Source organism: Microcebus murinus, chromosome 21 (genome assembly GCF_040939455.1).
Source record: "Microcebus murinus isolate Inina chromosome 21, M.murinus_Inina_mat1.0, whole genome shotgun sequence".
Classification (NCBI taxonomy): Eukaryota; Metazoa; Chordata; class Mammalia; order Primates; family Cheirogaleidae; genus Microcebus; species Microcebus murinus.
This window is the reverse complement of record NC_134124.1, coordinates 22,043,202-22,063,427: the sequence shown is the minus strand read 5'-3', so window position 1 is coordinate 22,063,427 and position 20,226 is coordinate 22,043,202. Positions and strand designations below refer to the sequence as shown.

Genomic DNA, 20,226 nt, shown 5'->3' with positions numbered 1-20,226 from the left:
GCTGGTTCCTCCGGAGGAACCCACAGGATCTGACTGTAATTCTCAGTTTCTTAGCCAGAGGGGAACCACCCCCTCTCTTTCTTAGTTGACTTGCTTCTCTCCTTGCCAGGAAATCACACAACCTGCTCTTCATTGCTATATCTAAGCTTAGATCCTTTGATTGGGCATATTAACCGAAAACCTGGCTTATTGATCAATCAGGCTATTCTTTCCTATTCACATTGTGAATTAGAGCGATGGATTTTTCAATGATGAACCACCCTTGCGCTCCTGAAATAAACCCCACTTGATTATGATACATTATCCTTTTTATGTATTGCTCAATTTTAGTTGCTAATATTCTGTTGAGGATTTTTACTCCATACTCGTGAAGAAGAATATTGATTTGTAGTTTTCCTTTTGAATGTCTTTGGTCTTGGTATTAGGGTAATGTTGGCATCATAAGATAAGTTGGAAAGAATTCCCTTCTTTTCTATTTTCTACAGGAGAGTGTGCAGGATTGGTACTATTTCTTCCTTAAAATGTTTGATAGAATTCACAAGTAAAACCATCTATGGTTTTTTTTTTTATGGGGAGTTTTTTAATAAGTCGGAATGCTACTTCTTTAATATAGGACTATTCAGCTTACCAGTTTTTATCTTGAGTGAGTTTTGGGGGGTTTGTGGCTTCTTTCAGCTAAGTTTAATTTATGGGCATAGAATCATCTGTAGTATACATTTAATGTCCTTTTGATGTTTGTGGGGTCTGTAGTGATATTTCTCTTTCATTCCTGGTCATTTGTGTCTTTTTTGTCTTCCTTGGTCAATCTGGCTAGAGATTATCCATTTTATTGATTTGTTCCACCCCCCTCCAGCTTTTAGTTTCATTCATATTTCTCTATTGTTTTCCTGTGTTCAATGTTACTGACTTCTGCTCATTATTTCCTTCCTTCTGCTTGGTTTGGGTTTAATGTGCTTTTCTTTCTCCAGTTTCTTAAGGTGGAAGATTACCAATTTGACACCTTTATCCTTTTCTAATAGAACATTCAGGCCATTGTGCCATAGCTCCAGCAATCAAGGGCTCAGTTCTTCTAGAAGCAGCCCAATCCATTTTTGAACAACTCTAATGGTTAGAAAGTTTGGTTTTGTACTAAGCCAAGGATGCCTCCCAATATTTCTACCCTAGATCCTTTCTTGTTCTGCCCTTCAGAGCGCCACTGAACATATTTTGCTAGCTAGCATCTTCTGCCACCCTTCTCTCTCTCTCTCTCCTTTCCTTCAGGGTTAGGTACCTTCTAAGAGTTTTCCACATCTCCATTTCCTAGTCTTCACTTCCCTCCTCCGCAAACAGAAACACGCCCAGCCATACCATGCCACGGCAATGGCTCTAGCACAGATGGCCAAGGACTGCTTTGTCACCAAGTTCAATACCTTTCAGTCCTCATCTTACATGTTGTCTCTAAAATATTTGGCACTGTCCTCCTGAACTGCTACGACAATGTGTTCTTTTGTTTCTACCATTTTGGTTGCTCCTTTTCAGTGTCTTTGCAAGTTTTAAATTCCATTTCTTAAATGTTGGTTTTCTTCTTACTCTACCCACCTGGTTTATATCTCCCACTCCCATGACTTGAAACACCACTTACTGCCTGTGATTCATCAAATCTGTATTTCCACCCAGACTTTTCTCCCAAGCTCCAGACTTGGATACTCAACTCCTTGCCTGCATGTCCCCACTTGGATATTCCACAGCTCAACATTTCTAAAGATGATCGTCTCTCCTTACCACCTGGGGTTTCTTGGTCACAGAATAGCACAGTCATCTCCTTATCTGTCCAAGCCTAGACCCTAGGGTACATCTTCTTCACCTCCTGAGACCAATTAGTCTTTATGTCCAGTTGACTGTCATTGTCTCTTCATTCTTTGCACATTTCTCCACATTGACTGCCACAATGCTAAGAGCTCCTCAGGGCAGGGACAGTGTCTCTATTTTGCTTCTTATCCCCTGTGCCTCACATATAATAGTTTCTTAATAACTATTTATTAAATGTTACCCCATAAATGTCTATTGGATGAGTAAATACATTTATTTGTCCACATGACAGTCCTCCAAGTATGAGAATGCTGCTGTTAACATCCATCCATCCATTCACCCAACAAATATTTATCAAGACCAGACACTGCTTTAGGCTTTGCAGATATGATGTTGAACAAGTTAGACTAGATCTTTGCCCACATGGAATTTACACACTAGTTGACAGAGACAGATAAAAAGATATAAACATGGTAGTAATAAAACATAATAGGTCATAGACTAGAGAGTGACAGGGAGAGTAGAGGGGGGGGCTATTTCAGGTGGTTAGGGAAAAAATCTTTTTGAGGGATGACAATATGAACAGAGAATGGAGTGAAGTGAGGGAGCTAGGTATATAGATATGAAGTAAGGGCACTGCAGTGCAAAGGCCCTGGGGCAGGGAAAAAGCTGGGGTCTAGTGATGAGGAGAGTTACAGTCTACCCAGCAGGAGGCCCTAAAGGTCTAGAGCAGCCAGATCTTGCAGGGCCTTACAGGCACGGTCCTAAGTCTGGATTTTATCTGAAGTGTAACGAAGAGCTGCTGAAGTTGTTCCAAGCAGAGGACTAGTTCACACAGCCCCTCTGCCAACTTTTCTTGTCTTTCTCTCTTCCAAATATTTCTGCTGATTCTCAAAATGTCTTATTACTAAAAGGTTGCCCATTGCATGAACCATTAACTTTATATTTTGTTAATTATGGGTAAATTGATCTTGAGAGCCACCTTACAGGATAAAGGGAGGGGAAGAAGGCTCTGGTGGCCTACAGCATGAGCAATACTGCTGCTCTATTCAGTTTACATCTGCTGCAGATTTCTTTTTGGAGAGACAGAGTGTTCCAGAGGTTCTTTGGGAGGGTGCTTTCTGCTCTGGGTGTTCTTGATTTTGCAATGTCATCTATCAATGAAGCTGCAGAAGAAGAGGAGGACGTGGTTTCCTAACAGAGGTGGGAAGGCATTTGCCTGGAAGGTACTAAGAGAATGAGCTATGTGACCTTTTACATAATGAGGTGGCAACACACTCTGCAACATCTTTGGTGGAAGGTACTTGTTTGGCATTCATTAGCTGAGGTCATTGTGACTGAGAAAAACATCCATTTTTGAGCACACAAAGGCCTGTGTAAGGGATCCAAACAAGCTTCTACTGTGGGAGCCTCTGCTAATGCTGACTCCCTCTGGTCTAATCTTAAAGGATCCACACTAGGTCATCCACTCCGCCTGGGATCCCATCAAGCCATGCCCCGATAGGGAGGCTCCTTGCCTGGGCCTGTGAAGCCACCCCAGTCCGGGTCCCTCCCACTGTCCCCCTGGCTCTGTCTGCTTGTCTGTGTGCCATCACAGAATCTTTGCTTTCTCTGGACTTCTCCTTCATCCATCGCTTGCCCCCTACTGCTTCGGCTTAGTAAATGCCCACTCTTCTTTCACATCTCAACTCAAGCATCATTCCTTCAAGGAACGCTTCCCTGACCCCCTCGATCTCTCTCTGCCCATGTAGGGTCTTTTGTTAAATGTCCTAAAAAGAACCCAGTTCTTTTCCTTTTCAGCATTTGAACTTAATCTATATTGTACGTTCCTACATGTGACTATTTGGATATTATCTACCTCTTCCCACTGGAATTTAACCTCCATTAAAATAGGGGCAATGTCTATTTTTGACCATATTTTATTCCCAATAGTATACAGTGCCTGGTATACGATAAATGCTCAATAACCACATAGAATAAAAGCTGAATGTCCCAACATGTAAGAGAATTGAGACTTAGAACAGAGATTCTCCTCTTTTTGGCCTTCATGTTTCTTCTTAATAAGGGCAGTATTTTCCTTTCAATTTTACTGATTATGTGAATGACATGAAGTATTTTAAAGAAATGCTCTATGTAGAATTTCCAGGTGTTTTAAATTTCTATCCTATTCTCCCTTCCTGTTTTTTCCTACTTGTATATATTTACTAAGTTTTCTACATGAAACATATTACTTTAAAATTAATTTCAAAGAAAAAACCAAAAGCAACTACTTTATAACTTTAAAATAGCTTTTTTGGAGTCTTGCTGCTGGCATCAGAGGGAAGGAAATGAAATCTTAGCATGCCGGTCAGTCTAGCAAGAAAAAATATTTGCTTCATGCAAATAGTATGTTTTCATTTTGTTTTGATTTAGGCTACACTTAAGGACCAATCGCAGATGCAGAACAACATACAAATATTATAAAAACTATAGCTGTGATGATACAAAAGTACAAGTGTAGCTGATAAGAGCAGGAGGTAGAAGTGCAAAGAGTGGTAGTTTCCTTGGACTTTTGGTCTTTTATGGAAAAGAGTTAAGATACTGAATCATGTTACCAAAAGAAGTGCATTACCTATGATTAGAAGGGAAGACAACAGAAGCAATAAGTAATATAATCAAATATTGAGAGGGAAGGGGGAGAGGAAAAAATGAGCTAAAATCTTATCTTTCCAAGTAGGGAGTCAATAAGTATTATCTAAAGTGTTATGGGGATAACAACTAGCAGAACTGGAAACAGAAATGATTGAGATGGGCTGCCCTGGCACCATGCTTTGCAGCATTAGCTCACCTGTATTATCTGATTTGTTCTTATGTACAATTAAGAATGGTTTAAATGGAACAAAATGAAGAGGTTGGATTAAATGGTCTCGAAGGGTCCTTCCCTAGGACTAGGAGTCTATAATAATACATTATTCACTTTGCTCTTTGGGGAAAGAAAGGCACTGAGCATTTTACTCAGTGCTGTTTGTCAAGGTGCATTTTATACCTGTTGGGTGGGCAGGGTTTTGACCTGCAGGAAAGGTGCAACCCAGACAGAGGGAAGATGAGCCGGCTGCAGGGCTGTGGGCCTCAGGAGCCAGGCCCTCAGCTAAGACGACCCACAGAAAAGGCTGCTGCAGTGTCTGCTGTGGGAAGAGGGAGGGAGGGAGGGGCTCGTGTAACTGAGCAGCTGCTTGCTAGGCTCTGGGCACTGTGCATTCATCATCAAGAACTCCGAAGTAGGTCCTTACAAGGCCCCAGCATTTTTCAAACGTGGAAATGAAGCTTCTAACACCTACAGCATCTAACACTTTTCCCAGGGTCCCATAGCTATTAAGTACAGAGGCAAGACTTGAAGCTAGGATTTCTGGATCTTAAGGTTTGTCCTTTCTGAAACAGCACGTGGGATGTAACCCACTCGTCCCTTCCCCTCAGCCTCTGGTGGCCTTTTTAGTCTTATTCTGTGTAACTATCTCTAAATGTAACACCACCGGTTCTTTAATTGCAAGGCATGGTGTCTTCTTCTAGAGGTCAAACATAGGTAAATGCGGCTATACTTACTACATGAAAAAATGGGGGCTGAACTGGAGCTACGGCCTCTTGGCCTCCTCTTGCTGCCCCAGGCCTGGCCTCACCTCTAAGTGGCCACTGGGACTACAGGACAATCACCCTCTCTGATATCAATCTTACCCTGCTCTTTTTGTACTGCTCCACTTGCTGGGTTTTCTTGCCCTAGATGGGACAAGGATCTTTTTCAGAAGGACAAAGGCACGAGGATTCCCTGTGGCTCTAGCAAGTCTCAAGTAGGGAATGCTGATTTTAAAACTCTAAGTGGCCAATCAGAACCTTGCTGGGTGGTTCATGTCCCCAGCATCTGAGTTTCCCTTACTTGTCACAAGGTACAGCGGACTCTGACCCTCAGACCACGTACCTTTTACAACCAAAATGCCGGGTGCTGGGAGGAGGAGGTGGGGCCCACAACACATCGGCAAAGGTCCCAGGGAACTATGTTTATTACAAGTTAACAGAATGTTAAATCAGCAAATCTATGGACCAGAAATAAAAATGGAATTAAGTTAGACATTTAATTGGAACAAAGACCCATAGTCCTGTGTCCACCATGCTGCATTGAAAAAGAAACAGCTGACTGGTGAGTCCTATCTGGTTAGTGTCCTGGGCCTTGCTCCATTGCCTGGCTACATGGGACTGTGCATCTGGCCCAGTGGGTGTTTTAGGAGGGAAGTGGCCACCAAGATACCAAAGCAGGAATGTCGGAACAACAGGCACTTTCTTTCCAGGGGTCTCAGACCCCTGCTGCTTCCACGGGGAGCTAAGGATGCCAACTCATCAGGGTTGGTGCCTGCTTGTTTTTCTCCGGTGGGGGAAGAGGTTACCTTCCTCCAGCAGAGATGGCAAAAAGTATCACCCAGGGCTGCTGTGTGAGGTCTATATAGAGTAAGGTTCGTGCAGAGAGTGTACTGCCCAAGGGCATTGCATCCTGGTGGGTGGGCGCCAAACACATCAGAGATTGATTCTTTATGATGATCGTTTTCTAGTAAATATATTGATTTTTTAAAAACAAAATACATTGATATAATTATGGAGGTAAAATGCCTTGAGGAAGGATACCTTTTCTTGATTTTCCTGGAGGCAACATATGTGCTAGCGATGGCCCTGGGGTTATCTCACGTGTCACCATGATTGACAGGTAGTAGTTGCCTTTGGAGAGGATTCTGACACCACATTCAGGTGCAGCAGGATCGACTAATGTCCACCAGGGACTAGAAGAGGGGCAGTGGCACTCGAGCTACAGATTTCCTGTCCATGATTTCCAGGAACCCTTAGCAATATTCTAGTTACTTAACATGTGTCCTTTGACTTGCCATTTGTTATTTTCCTCTGTGAATGCAGCAAATACTTAACTCAGCCTCCAGGCAAAGACTGTCAAAAACTACTAAATTAGCAGATATGTTTTTATTTCATGTATTTATTTTTGAGACAGGGTCTCACTCTGTTTCCTAGGCTGGAGTGTGGTGGTGTAATCATTGTTCACTGTAGCCTCAAACAAAAGGGCTCAGGTGATCCTCCTGCCTCAGCCTCCTGAACAGCTGGGATTACAGGTATGTACCACCATGCCCAGCTAATTTTTAATTTTTTTTAATAGAAACAGAGTCTCATCTAGTCCTAAAATGTTTCTTTTATAGCATTTTTTTCTGAACCAGGATCTAACCATGATGAGTTTTCTGAGGTGTGAATAATATATATTAATTGCTCTACCAAAAAAAAGAAAAAAAACGTTTTAGTGATTCCCTCCTTTTGAGATTGCCATAAGCTTGTCCTGTAGAAGTTTCTCTCTGGGGGGAGTTAATGAGTGAAAATTGCTATTCAGTAACTTTTGCATATAACAGGTATCCCGATAATGCTGCTTATTCTAACAATATGACAACCACTAACATATGATCAGAGAAAAGTAATCATTAGGTGATTAATAAGAACCAAGGTCTACTGTAAAACTGCTCTTTGTTAATGGTAAATAATAGCAAAAAGGTTTTTGGAGTCAGGATGCAAAACTTTTACTGTAAGAAATCCACATCAAAATGCTTTGAGGAATTGGTATTTGATATTTGCATTGCTTTCAGTCTTAAAATTTTCCTTTTGTATTATACTTAATTTAAAACTGATGGACCAGGATGAGGGATTTCCATCAAATACCAAAAAACCTTGAATGTTCCCAACTCAGTCCATGAGGCTAATTGGGGACTTGATTTCTCTTGGCTAAAGGACACCATCAATATTCAGCATATACCTATAAAAAATCAGATTCAATGTGATCCTAAAAATGGCCGATTTGTGTAGATTGGCATTAGACTCTACCATTATGTTCTGTTTCTGGGTAAAAAAAAAAAATGACGATTTTTAGCTGATTTCCTAGAGAGAATCATCAAAACAATTTCTTAAATAACTTTTAGCTTGGATTTTTTTAGGCAACAAAAAGACAACACTAACGCATTATGTTTTTGTCTTTGTCGAGTAAGTGTGGAGAAATAATCTGCAAAACTGGAGACTGAGGTACCTCCCAGGCATCACTGCTCTGATTTTTCTGGCAGGAGGGGTTGGGGGAGGCTGGACCTAACCAGAGAGCCCAGTGTTCCCTTATATGTGTGCACATAGTGTGTGTTTCCTGCGTACTGATGTTAAGCCACAAGGATGCAGGGCCTGTGGAGCTGGCAAGAAACTAGGCTTCTCACCATCCACGAGGACCGTCCCTGGCACAGATATACAAGCTGCAGCTTCCAGCCCCTCGTGCGGGACTCTAGGTGCAGTGCAAAGCTCAACCGAGACAGGCTACATCTGCTCCTGCTGTGCTGGGCCTCACTTCCAGCAGCTCCCTGTAGCCCTGGCTAAACAAATCAGTAACTTAACCTTATCTGATTGTGTATGTGTGTGTGTGGGGGGGCAGCGTGGGGTTCCCACCAATCTATGCCGCCGCCTCTGCATTGTCAAGGGGATAACAGAATAATTATTCTGGGTCAGAATCATGTTTGGTCAACTGGGAAAGACCTATTAACCAAGACACTGTGGCCTAGAAAGTGACTTTTCGTTCCTCCCAAAGGTATGCCAATGTCTTCCAAGGTTAGCATTTCCTAAAGCGGGTATCCAATAATAGTGAGCCACACAGTGAGAAAGTTCTTTCCTTTTCCGATTCCTATCAATCTTTCTGACGATCTTAAAAAGAAAGTCTCTATTTGGAGCCAGCACACGATAACACCTCTCTTAACGTTTAGTAGTCTTGTTTTTGACAGAGGGAGGGAGCAGGTTCAGAGGTCTGGGCAGCTGGAATTATATTACTGGGCTTTATTTTAATTGAATTTATTATTCTGGTTGCATTCTCATAATGGCAGGAGACAGTGATTTTTTTTCTTTAGGGAAGTGATAACTAGTTTCCTTTTGAAAATCAGTTTCAGTTAAAAAGTTGATTTAAATAAAAAGATTATATAAATAATAGAACCAGTGGTCTGCAGACACATTGTGACAATGAAGCATTAATGCCAAGGCTTGGGCAAGTCTCGTCCAAAGACTGCTTCCAGATCAGGGGCTCTCCACTCTGGCTGCACATTAGAATTGAGTGCAGAGCTTTTAAAATACCTGGGCCCACTCCCAAAGATTGTTTTCCGTGGAGTGGGATGTGGCTCAGAAATCAGGATTTTGGGAGGATGCTTTCCGAGTGAGTTTAATGAGCAGCCACAGTTGACACCCCTGCACTGCGCTGCCTCCCTGGCGTGTGGAGAAGTCCCCTGCACACTACTTCTCAGCAGAACAAACTGCATTCTGGCCACCGAGCCTTCGGCTTGCAGGCACCGTGTGTCCCTTAGGGTCTCCTCAAAGAAAAGTCATCAGGACAGAATAATATAACCAAGGCTCTGATTTCTTGGCAGTTACCCGCAGGACTAATAAAATCGGCAAGGACTGCGCTGGCTTTGGATGAAGGTGACTGATGGCCTCTGTCTCAAACTGAGTGGTGGTATCTTGAGGATTTCAGAGGACAAGCAGGTACCTCTCTGCTTATCAACTAAGACTGTGCTGAAGTGTCCCTCCCCTCATTCCTAGTTGCTGAGCCCTGTGTTGGGTGCTGAGGTTACAATAATGACCCTCACCTAGGAAACCTTTCCCATCCCCTGCCCCCCTCTGTTTCTGTAGATCAGTTCTCATTTCATGCTCTTTTTCACTCTACTGTTGTATATCTAGGCTGGTGATCTCCAAACTTCCTTGATCACAAACTTTCATCGGTAAAATTCTGAGCAAACACTTTAACCGACACATATTTGACCAACTCTTTATTAACACATCATTTGACAATGACAGCTATAAACAGTAAGGCTTAATTTCTTTCTCTTTTTGGTGAATAAAGAGTTAAAAGCTCTGAGACCATCTTGCCCAGCTCTGGAGGGCTAACCCCTGGTGCTGACAACTGAGGGCATAGGTGGGTGAGCAGTGACCACAGGTATGGGACACACGGCCAGATCTCGGAGCTGAGCTCTCAGGTCTGCAGAACCAATGACTTCTACCTCTCAGACCATTTTTGTCAGGTCCTGACATGTGGATGATCTTAGCATGTTTGTTTTTCAGATTAGGCCATGTCTGAAACTAGTAAATATACTTAAAACCTGTAACGTTATGCGAAGAATGGTGTTTGTGGAATGGAGACACTTTGACTCCCACTGATTGTGGCTCATTATCAATCAAGAGCACAATTATGGCTCCGGGGTCTGGGCTGGGCGAGACACTTACCCAGAAAGGTGGAGGGGGATTGCGTGGGGGAGGGGACAGGACATGCTTTGTGGGCAGCTGGAGGAGTCTTCTCAGAGTGATGGGCAAAATAATCCCCATCAAGTATAGGTGGGATATGGAGCCGAGGGTCTGAGAAAGGTGGTATAAAGCTTTAGATTTTTACTTTCCATGCATCTGGGTTGTCTGCATGCGAGTATTTCCTTTTAAGGAAAAAAGTAATAAATATATTTTTGAGACAGAATCTTGCTCTGTTGCCCGGGCTAGAGTGCCATGGCATCAGCCTTAGCTCACAGCAACCTCCAACTCCTGGGCTCAAGCGATCCTCCTGCCTCAGCCTCCCGAGTAGCTGGGACTACAGGTATGCGCTACCATGCCCAGATAATTTTATATATATATATATATTTAATTAGAAAGAATTAGGTGGACATTTTTTTTTAGTAGAGATGGGGTCTCGAACTCCTGATCTCAAATGATCCGTGCACCTCGGCCTCCCAGAGTGTTGGTGGCTCACTACTGTAATCCTATGCCCAACCAGAAAAGAGTAATGTTTATTGCAATAAATTCAAACAGTAATTTAGAATGTAAAGTAGGCTAGGCGTGGTGGCTCACGCTTGTAATCCTAGCACTCTGAGAGGATCGCTCGAGGTCAGGAGTTCAAGACCAGCCTGTCTCTACCAAAAATAGAAAGAAATTAGCTGGACAACTACAAATACATAGAAAAAATAAGCATGGTGGTGTATGCCTATAGTCCTAGCTGAGGCAGAAAGATAGCTTGAGCCCAGGAGTTTGGTGTTGCTGTGAGCTAGGCTGATGCCATGGCACTTTAGCCCAGGCAACAGAGTGAGACTGTCTCGAAAAAGAAAAGATTATAAAGTGAAAGACCCCTCCTCCTTCCCTTCTTCCATCATCCCCTGTAGAGATAACTATTCTTCTTTGCTTGATATTACTTTTATAACTAAACAACTAATTTTAGATAAGAAAAATTAATATGCTGGGACAAAAATATCCTTTGGAATGTGAACACAGTGTAACTTAGTGTGACAATGTGGTTTTTGTTTTCTTTTTCCTGCTCCTCTGGGTTTTCTATCAATGAATTTATTCCAATTGTGTAATAGGAGAGGGACTATGAAGTAGGAGACAGAGGGTTAGATGTAGGGCTGGAACTATTAAAAAAACAATCTGTGAAGCTCAGCTGAGCATCTCTCTGCACCTCAGTGTGCTGACCTTGAGAATCTCTGAGTCATGTCTGGTTCTCATCCCACTCCTGCACTAGCTGCAACCCTGGGACCATCAGCCCCCTCTTGGGGTCTTTCCATTTACAAAATGTGGGGTTAACCTAGATCAGAGGTTCTCAACATGGGGAGGTTTTATCCTCCAAAGGAACAGTAGGTACTATCTGGAGACATTTGTGGTTGTTACAACTGCAGAGGATGCTACTGGTACATAGTCCAGGGACACTGTTCCACATCCTACAAGACACAGAACAACCCCCTACAACCAATGCTTTTCTGGCCCCAAGGTTGGGAAACTGGCCCGATGTGGTCTGAGGGCTTTCCCAGATCTGACCAGCCTTAGAATCCGGAATGCTCTCAGATGACTGGAGTGTTACTGTGGCCTGCTCCACTGTGAGGAGGAGAGAAGAAATAAACAATAGGGACAAAGGCAGAGAACACTCTCCAGTCCTGGCAGGGAGGCCCCGCACGCAGTAAGTAACAGGCAGGCAGAACGGCTGTCACCCTCCCTGGCTCACACGTGTGAACAGGGCCCTCTCCTGGTGTGTGCTGGCATAACCAACAGGGTATGGCCTGAGGTCTAGAAAACCATGCAAAATTTGAACAAACACTTGGCGATTCCCATTTTCCTAATGATCACCTTATGACTTCCCAGGGTAGGAGACACTAGAGGAAACACTAGATATTAATAACAGAATTTCCTTCCAAAATGTAAAAGACACACACATATATAGATACTTAACAAGTGCTGATTCATTTCAGATTAGATTCAACAAATATTTATTAAGAGCCCACTAGGATCAGACCACCAGCAGATGCTTGACTGACAACAGACCTCCTTGCCCTGATCTGTCATGGCAGCGCTATGTCTTTTTCAAGAAGCAGTGCTGGGATAATTTGGAAAGAAGTGAGATTGGATTTCTACACCCCATTAAACAGACACAACCATCAATTCCACGTGAGTAATAGACGTGAAGCGCTGTTTAACCTTGAGAGGCTAAACTCTAAAACTTCTAGAAAATAACATATCTTCATGACTACTCCTATCTTCAGAACTGTAGATTTTCTAAAAAAAAAAAAAGTCCAAGAGCACCCATCATAAATGGTAACTACACTAAACCTTAAGAACTTCTCATCAAAGGATAAACCACAGTAATATATTTGTAATATATGTATCCATAATATGTAATGCCTAAAATCAGTGAGAAAAATACAATTTAAGAAACAGGCAAAAATGTGAACTATACTTCACTAAAAAAGACGAATAAATGGCCAGTAATACATGGAAAAGGGCTCAGCATCGTTAGGGAAATCAAAACCGTAATCCGCCAGAATTGCTATGATTATAAAGATGGACAAATTCAACTGTTCATGAGGGTATGAAAAATTAAAACTCCCATCCATTGCCAAATGAGAGTGTAAATGGGCACAATTTGTAAAACTGCTTGTAAACCTACTGAAGCTAAACCACTAGGTCTAGCATGTTAGGTAAGCTATTCTTACCTAATAAAAATGAGACATGTCCACCAAAAGACATGTGTATTCATGACATTTTTATTCATAATAGTATCAAACTGAGAACCAGCCAATGTCCACTCACAGTAAAAAGGATGATTCAATTAGTCTATTCATGCACCGAGAATGCTACGCCATAACACGGACAAATCTCACAGACATAGTGTTGGATGACTAGAGCTCAGACAGGGAAGGGAAAACATACTGGATAAATCCACTCATATGAAGTTCAAGGACAAGCAAAACTAATCTCTGAGAATAGAAGTTGGGTCCATGGTTCCTTTCGGAACACTGACTGGAAGGGGTAGAAGAGAACCACCTAGACACTGTACATGTTCTATATCTAGACTTGGGGGAGGGTTACATGGGTGTCTAATTTTATCAAGCCATACACTTGGGATTTTTATGCATTCGGCTGCACATATATTTTAATTAAAACCACCAGAACATCCCCCCCCCCAAAAAAAAACCCAGAAAAATGACCCCACAGGTACATGGGTTTCTGTACTAATACTGAGAAGAAAATATACTTTTTGTCCAAGTGATCACATTTTTGAATTTATATTCCCTCTACTCATATATTAACAATCTCTCTGTTAATAAGGCAAACCAAGAGAGAGAGAAGATATTTTAGCACGTGTACCGATTATGGAACCCATGACCAGAAAGAACTCTGTACATCTATTAGAAAAAGAAACAAAATGGACAAAAGACTTCTCACTTTCCCCTTTGCACTTGTCAGTTTTTCTAAAACTAGCATATACTACTATTTCTCAGAGGTCAATAATAATACATAAATATACTTTCCTTGTGAAAAATGAAGACATTCCAGTTAAAGCTAAAGGCCTCTCGACCTCTAATCCTGATTTCCTCTCTAACACAGAGAAAATGACTGTTAACTGCTGGGCATACTTTCTTCCTAGATTTTTTTCAATGTGGTGTTATTTTGTGGGTTTTATTTTGATTTGTTTACATGTATGGCTTCCTAATATGTGTCTTAGCCTGTAACTTGCTTTTGTATGCTCAATATTCTGTCTTTTACCATTTTTTTTTATGTTGCTATATGCAAAGCTGCTTTATCACTGTGTTCTATTTAACTGCTCCAATCTTTCGTAAGAACAAATGTTCCATGGTTTATAGCCCTTCCTCTGTGGAAGGCCATTAGGTACCTTTCTTTCCTTTTTTATGCCATTACTTTTCCTGTTTCATTAAGACCAATTGGTATGTCACTTAAATATTTATTTTCAGTTTCCTAAACTAAAAAAAATCTCCATAAATTTTGTGCCTTATTTTAATCTCAGAAAGCACGGTCTTGGCTTGGACATCTCCCTGGTCGTCTGAATGGAGAGCGGAGAGCTCACTTCGGCCATCCGTGATCCTGCTCTGGGTGCCCTCCCGTGGCCCGCAAGGACTGGGATCAATACTGGAAACCTACGTTCAGTTCCTCCACCTCTGCTGCTGTGCCGTGTGTGACCTCAGGTGAGCTGCTCTTCTCTCCGGCTCTCCATTTCCTCACGTGTGAATACAGGGGGTGGAGTATGCATGCTCTAGGGCAGCGGTCCCCAACCTTTTTGGCTTCAGGGACTGGTTTCATAGAAGACAACTTTTCCATGGATGGAGGTTCATGGCCCAGGGGTTGGGGACCACAGTTCTAGGGGATCTCTCTCAGCTCTGAGGGTCTTTGATCCTGAGCATCCTATAGTTCTCTGCGTATATGCAAGTGACCACTCAGACAGGGGTGACTGAGAAAAGCTTTCCCTTTCCTTGCAGCCCTCGTCAACAGCCTGCCTCCCGCAGTCTGCACAGGGGAAGCTGAATGATGCTCCATGTTCCAGCTCCTTATGAAACACACTCTGGAGCTGAGCCTTCAGGGACCTCCCCTCCCCACCATCTCCTGGTGGCCCTGAAGCCATGAGCACTTGTTCCTACTTATCCCTGTGACGTTTGAAGGCTAAGTTGCCATAGCAACCCAGGCCCACTGAACCGTGTTAAAAACCTGTTATCATAAAGGGAACAATTAGCTGTCTCGAGAGTCCATTTGAAGGGGGGTAACAGAGATGCAATTATTCCTCACAGAGAAAGAGCAAACAGTCCCCATTTCAGAGCCTCTCAGGCAGGGACGGGTCCGAGAGCACAGCTGGTCCACGTCCCTCGGTTTAGAGATGAGGACACTGAGGGGTGGAGTGAGCTGGCTCACCCCAGGACGCACAATTAGAGGCAAAGAATCCCTTGTGGCTCTGAGGGGGAAGCGCTTTCTGTCACTGCTGCCTTCTCATCTCTCTCCCGTTCCACCTCCTTCCTGCCCCTTCCCCTCTATTCTCCACGTACCTACTGCCCCCAAAGATGTTCTCTACTCATTTTCCCGTGGGTCCTCTCACCAGCCCATAGTCATAGATCCCCTTGTCATCCTGCTCCCAGGGCGTCCTGCAGTGGCCGGCGAAGCTCTGCCCTGCCACCTCCCTCCCCTTCGCACCAGCTCACTCTGCAGTTCTTTCCGTTCCTCTCCAGAAACAGCACGTCCCTTGCTGACTGGGCCACCCTCCCTCCATCCCATTACCCAGTCTCTTCCTTCACGGCTCACACCCCACCTGCGCAACTCCACTTGCCTCCCTCTCCAGAATAAAACGGGTAACGCTTTGTCTCTCTCATTCACGGCCATTTATCCGCAACCTAGAACGGCGCCTGGCAACACGGAGGGTGGGATGGGTGCCTGAAGCGAGTCCCACTGCGTCCCCAGAGTGACAGTCTGCTCTGTGTCCTGCTGCTGCTCCAGGCGGGACCAGTTACCCCCAAACCCATGGGACTGGGCCCGCCAGGCCACTGCATTGGAGAACAGAGACACCCGGGTGTGCATTGGGGATGGACACAGCCCAACGGTCACGCGGAGGAGGGGCTGGCTCTGCGTGGTCCCGGGGTGTGGACTATGACAACCACAACCAACTGCTCAGTTCTTACTGCATGTGCTTTACACGCGTTCTCTTTGGACTTCAAACTACCCTGCAGGGAAAAGCCACCATCTCCCATCATAAAGCATGAAGATAACACAGCACACTCTCCCCTCAGCCTTCGCAACAGCCTCACCAGGACAATCCCTGCTCACACCCCAGGCCACCACCTCGGGGAAGTCCCCACTCAACCCCGAGAGGCCAGGTCAGGTTCTCTGTGTCACGTTCCCACGGGACCCTGCACTCATCCGTCACGGCTCTTGCTGTGATGGCGGGCACAGCATTTCTGCGTAAATACAGGACGCGAGGCAGGGACCGGCTACTGTCACGTCCCCCAGCATAGTGCCCGGCCCGTGGCAGCCAAGGAGTAATTATTCAACAAGTGCATGGAGAACTAAGACCGAGACGCCCGCAGTGAGGTCTAAGTGCAGCTGGCGACTGGGGGAGCCCGGACTGGAATCCAGGGCCAGTGCCCCTTCCAGGGGTCCCATGGTCACAGCTGTCTGAAGAAGCAGCATGTGAGCCCGCACTGGGAAAGCGCAGATCCATGCAGCAGGGCCACAGGCCTCAGGGTCTGGCTGGGGGGTGGGGATTCCATTCTAACCTGGAGCCACCCTGACTGCTCTGGACTCACCAGCGCTTGCTCTATGAGGAGGCAGAACAGGATGGCATTGCCCACTTCCCTCAGGCTCTGGAACACGTCTGTTTTGAGCTCTGCATACTCAATGATGTCCTTCAGCTGGTGGTGGAAGAACTCCAGGATCCCTGGGAGATAAAGGGGGGCGCTCAGCAGGAAGTTGACACTGCCTAGCCGGGTTTATGGGAAACGCTGACCACGAAGCTCTGGGATAGCTGAGATCCAAGCCGCACGCCCCTATACACGCGGGCCCAGCGGTAAGATTTCTTTCAGGGCTCAATACCAGAAAAAGCTTGGGAAGCCGGCTCAAACCTTTTTCAGAACAGAACAAAACACACACAAATGGAGCAGCCCTGGATCTTTCCCCATCCCTCTAAAAGGTTGCCTGAACTTCTAATAATGATAGGAATTAATACTTACAGTTGTCAGATACTAAGTACTTTGTCAATAATATCTCTTTTAATATCCATAACAGGAGCATAAACTAGACACTATTACCCCTGTTTTCAGATGAGGCTCAGAGAGGGTGAGTGGCATGCCCAGAGTCACACAGCTAGCAAGCATGGTAGCTGGAATTCAGCACCAGAGCTTTGGTTCCATCCCTTTCTTATTCTTAACCCTTTGCACTCGGAGGTTGAGTGTGACTCGACATGGCAAAAATTATAGAGATTAACATTACTCTTTGAATGTATCAATAATTTGAAGTAGAAAAAAATCCAAATAAATAAGTTTGTATGAAAAGAAACTCCAGTTTTTTTTTTTTTTTTTTTTTTGAGACAGAGTCTCACTTTGTTGTCCAGGCTAGAGTGAGTGCCGTGGCGTCAGCCTAGCTCACAGCAACCTCAAACTCCTGGGCTTGAGTGATCCTTCTGCCTCAGCCTCCCGAGTAGCTGGGACTACAGGCATGTGCCACCATGCCCGGCTAAATTTTTATATATATATCAGTTGGCCAATTAATTTCTTTCTATTTATAGTAGAGACGGGGTCTCGCTCTTGCTCAGGCTGGTTTTGAACTCCTGACCTTGAGCAATCCGCCCGCCTCGGCCTCCCAAGAGCTAGGATTACAGGCGTGAGCCACAGCGCCCGGCCGAAACTCCAGTTTTTTATTCTACTGCCGCTCTTTGTAAAATCTGGGGGATTTAAAAAATTAAATCCCGAGTAGAATAAAGGAATTGAGAAAAAAGCAAGCGAGTGGAAAGAGTTAAACATACTGACCCACACCTGACATCTTGGTTTTTGGACAAAAGTTCCTGTTGCCAAGCCCATGGTCTCCATCTTTCCCTCTTCCCCAGGCCCCATATTTAATCCTTTCACTATTAGGAAAGAAAAGAATTATTGCTCGGCCTAGAGGTCGAATGGCAAAGATGCCTGTTTCCTGGCCAAAGATGCCTGTTTCACCTTAGATATGTACTTGGGGCCACCGCCCAGGGCCCCGGCCTCCTACAAATGAGCCGACAACGGAGGGAGGGCTCCTGGAGGTGCCGAGCTGGTGAAGACCTTTCCCAGTAAACCCTGCTATTCACCACTTAAGTGCTCTCATGTTTGCTGGGCTCTCCAGCTTCCCAGCAGCCTGCTGGAGATTGCATCATGGCTCAGGGGGATTAGCTAGTGGCAGGGTAGGATGCGACGGCCGGTGCTCCTCCAGCTCGCCCGCATGTTAGAGAAGCAAACGCTCCAAGGTGGATGGCCAGAGCCCCCTCGCCCCCCCCCAACACCATAGCATGGCTTTGGATAATTTTCCTATCACCAACCTGGGGAGCCATACTCGTGCCGGGGCAAGCGGCAAATCTTGGGCATGACCTCTATCAGCGTTTTCACATACTGGAGAATCGTGCCTTGGAGCTGACAAAAAGAAGAGAACAGATGAGTGAGATCAACCACTGCTTGCATGCGTGCATCCTGGGGCCCAGTGCTGGTCCATGGGGTTGGGGGTACGGAGGTTCTGCTGTGATCTGTGGGTAAGGAGGGAGCAGCTTGTTACCTAAAGGTGGGGGACAGCCCGACTGTCCTTTAGAAGAGGCAATGAGTGCTTATGAGACAGAATAGGGAAAGCGAGCTCTCTTGGGCTTACAGACGTCAGGAGGGCACATTTCTAGGCATGGGGTCCTTCCTGGGCTTGGGAATGCGTATGCAACATTCACACTAAGAGCTAAAATGAATTAGGGCCAGGGAACCATGGAGATTAAGAGGCATTACCTAATTTCAGCCTGGAAGATAAATGACCCATTTATCCCTTTCTCTGTCCAAGGCAGACATCTTTAATCAATTACCCCATTTTCTTGTTTCACTCTGGATTTAGCTTTACCATCCTTAACAACCCATGGCTCCTCATAGCTGTTGCCAAGGAATTGGAGTTAGCAGGTGAATCCTGTGTGCTATTCCTGAGCTGGTTCTATATTGCTTTCTCTTTTGTCATCTCAATTTTTCAGGAAAATCTTGGTTAAATGTTTTGGCCTTGCTTGCAGTGTTTCAGGGAATCAAAGCAAGGTTCAGATGACCATACTTGGGGCAGATTCAGAATGGTGATAAACGGATACAGTCCTAAAGAGATACAGAATTCTCTTGAATCCAGTGCAGTACTGGGAGCAGTGTTTGGCGAGAAATCTCAAGGGGAAGAAGTGTGGTGATTGATTAGAGATGTCTGCCATGGGCACGGACAATGGTAGCACGTGTGTCATGGATTTGCCGTGTTCTCATTAGATACTGCAGCACAGCCAGGAGCAGGAGCAGTCAATAGCAGGCTCTGAAGGTCAAAACAAGGATTGCTGAGTTCAGTCATCAAATCAAGGGTTAGTTCAGGGTAGGAAAATGGTAGGCGCAGCTACAGGTCAAAACGTGCACGAAAATGAACAGAATAAAACGATAGGTAACAACAACCAAGGGATAAGGACAAAAGACTCAGTGTGATCACTCTAGGCAGAGCTGGAGTGCCTGGGATTTGGCTTCACAAGCCAGGCTGAAAGTGAAAGCAAATCTCATTCCTATCAACCCTCCCGGGGCACACTGAGGCCCTTCCTCACCAAGCTCTTGACGATCTTCAGCAGCTCCTCCATCACCACGGCGATGCCCTGGTAGCCCAGGAGTCTGCAGATGGTCTTGAAGTGCGGGGGCCCCACGAAGTTCCTGTAGGAGCTGTAGATGTGGCTGTAGGCAATGTTGAGGGGCTGGAAAACAGAGGTTGTGGCAAAGTAAGGGACCGAGTACCAAATGGATGCGGGAGCCGGTCCCGGCAGGAGATGTCCTGCTGATAGAAGGGATGGGAACTCGATGTCATCGGCTCTCTCACTGGGACCCCATGAACACGTTGCAAGACACTGGCCACGGAGAGAGGTGTGGCCAGTGACCACAGGATGGAGCAACGGTCACCAGGTGGAGCAGCAGTTCCCTAGCAGAAGAGGAGACAGGGCTTCCAGACAAATGTCCCTTTCACAGGGATTCCTGCCACCCACGGCTGGCCACACACAAACCAGGACTTTGACACACTGAGCTACGGGAGTGAGGGTAATAAAATGGCTGATTTTCATTCTCTAGAGGCATTTCTGATACTAGAAATTGGCTGAAGAGCCACGTGAAAACTCAACAGCTGGGTCAACGTCCTCTTCTTTCTTCTACTGTTAGTCGTTTGCATCTGTGACACGGTGGAGACCCCTGCTGAGCACACGGGACAATCACTTAGGCTTCTGAGCCTCAGTTGCTGCATGTAGGAAATGGGGGGGCTGGATTAAATCAGTGGTTTCACGACTTTGAGAGCAACAGTCTGTGGGAGATGTCGTGGAGGTGTTTGAGCTGGGGGCCCAGAGCC

General features: G+C 45.0%; 2 protein-coding genes across 4 annotated transcripts in view; one reads left to right on the top strand and one right to left on the bottom strand.

Annotated features, from left to right (window-relative positions):
* MED7 (mediator complex subunit 7) overlaps window positions 1-20,226 on the top strand; it is a 315,410-nt gene that overhangs the window by 79,927 nt on the left and 215,257 nt on the right. The window lies entirely within an intron of this gene.
* The window catches only part of CYFIP2 (cytoplasmic FMR1 interacting protein 2), a 119,188-nt gene that overhangs the window by 14,424 nt on the left and 84,538 nt on the right, over window positions 1-20,226 (bottom strand). For all 3 annotated transcript variants that reach the window (XM_012781578.3, XM_075996248.1, XM_012781581.3), the window contains 3 exons: window positions 19,445-19,588; window positions 18,176-18,266; window positions 16,422-16,552 (listed from right to left, as the gene is read on the bottom strand). In XM_012781578.3, coding sequence (XP_012637032.1) covers window positions 16,422-16,552; window positions 18,176-18,266; window positions 19,445-19,588 — 366 coding nt within the window. The remainder of the gene's footprint in view (window positions 1-16,421; window positions 16,553-18,175; window positions 18,267-19,444; window positions 19,589-20,226) is intronic.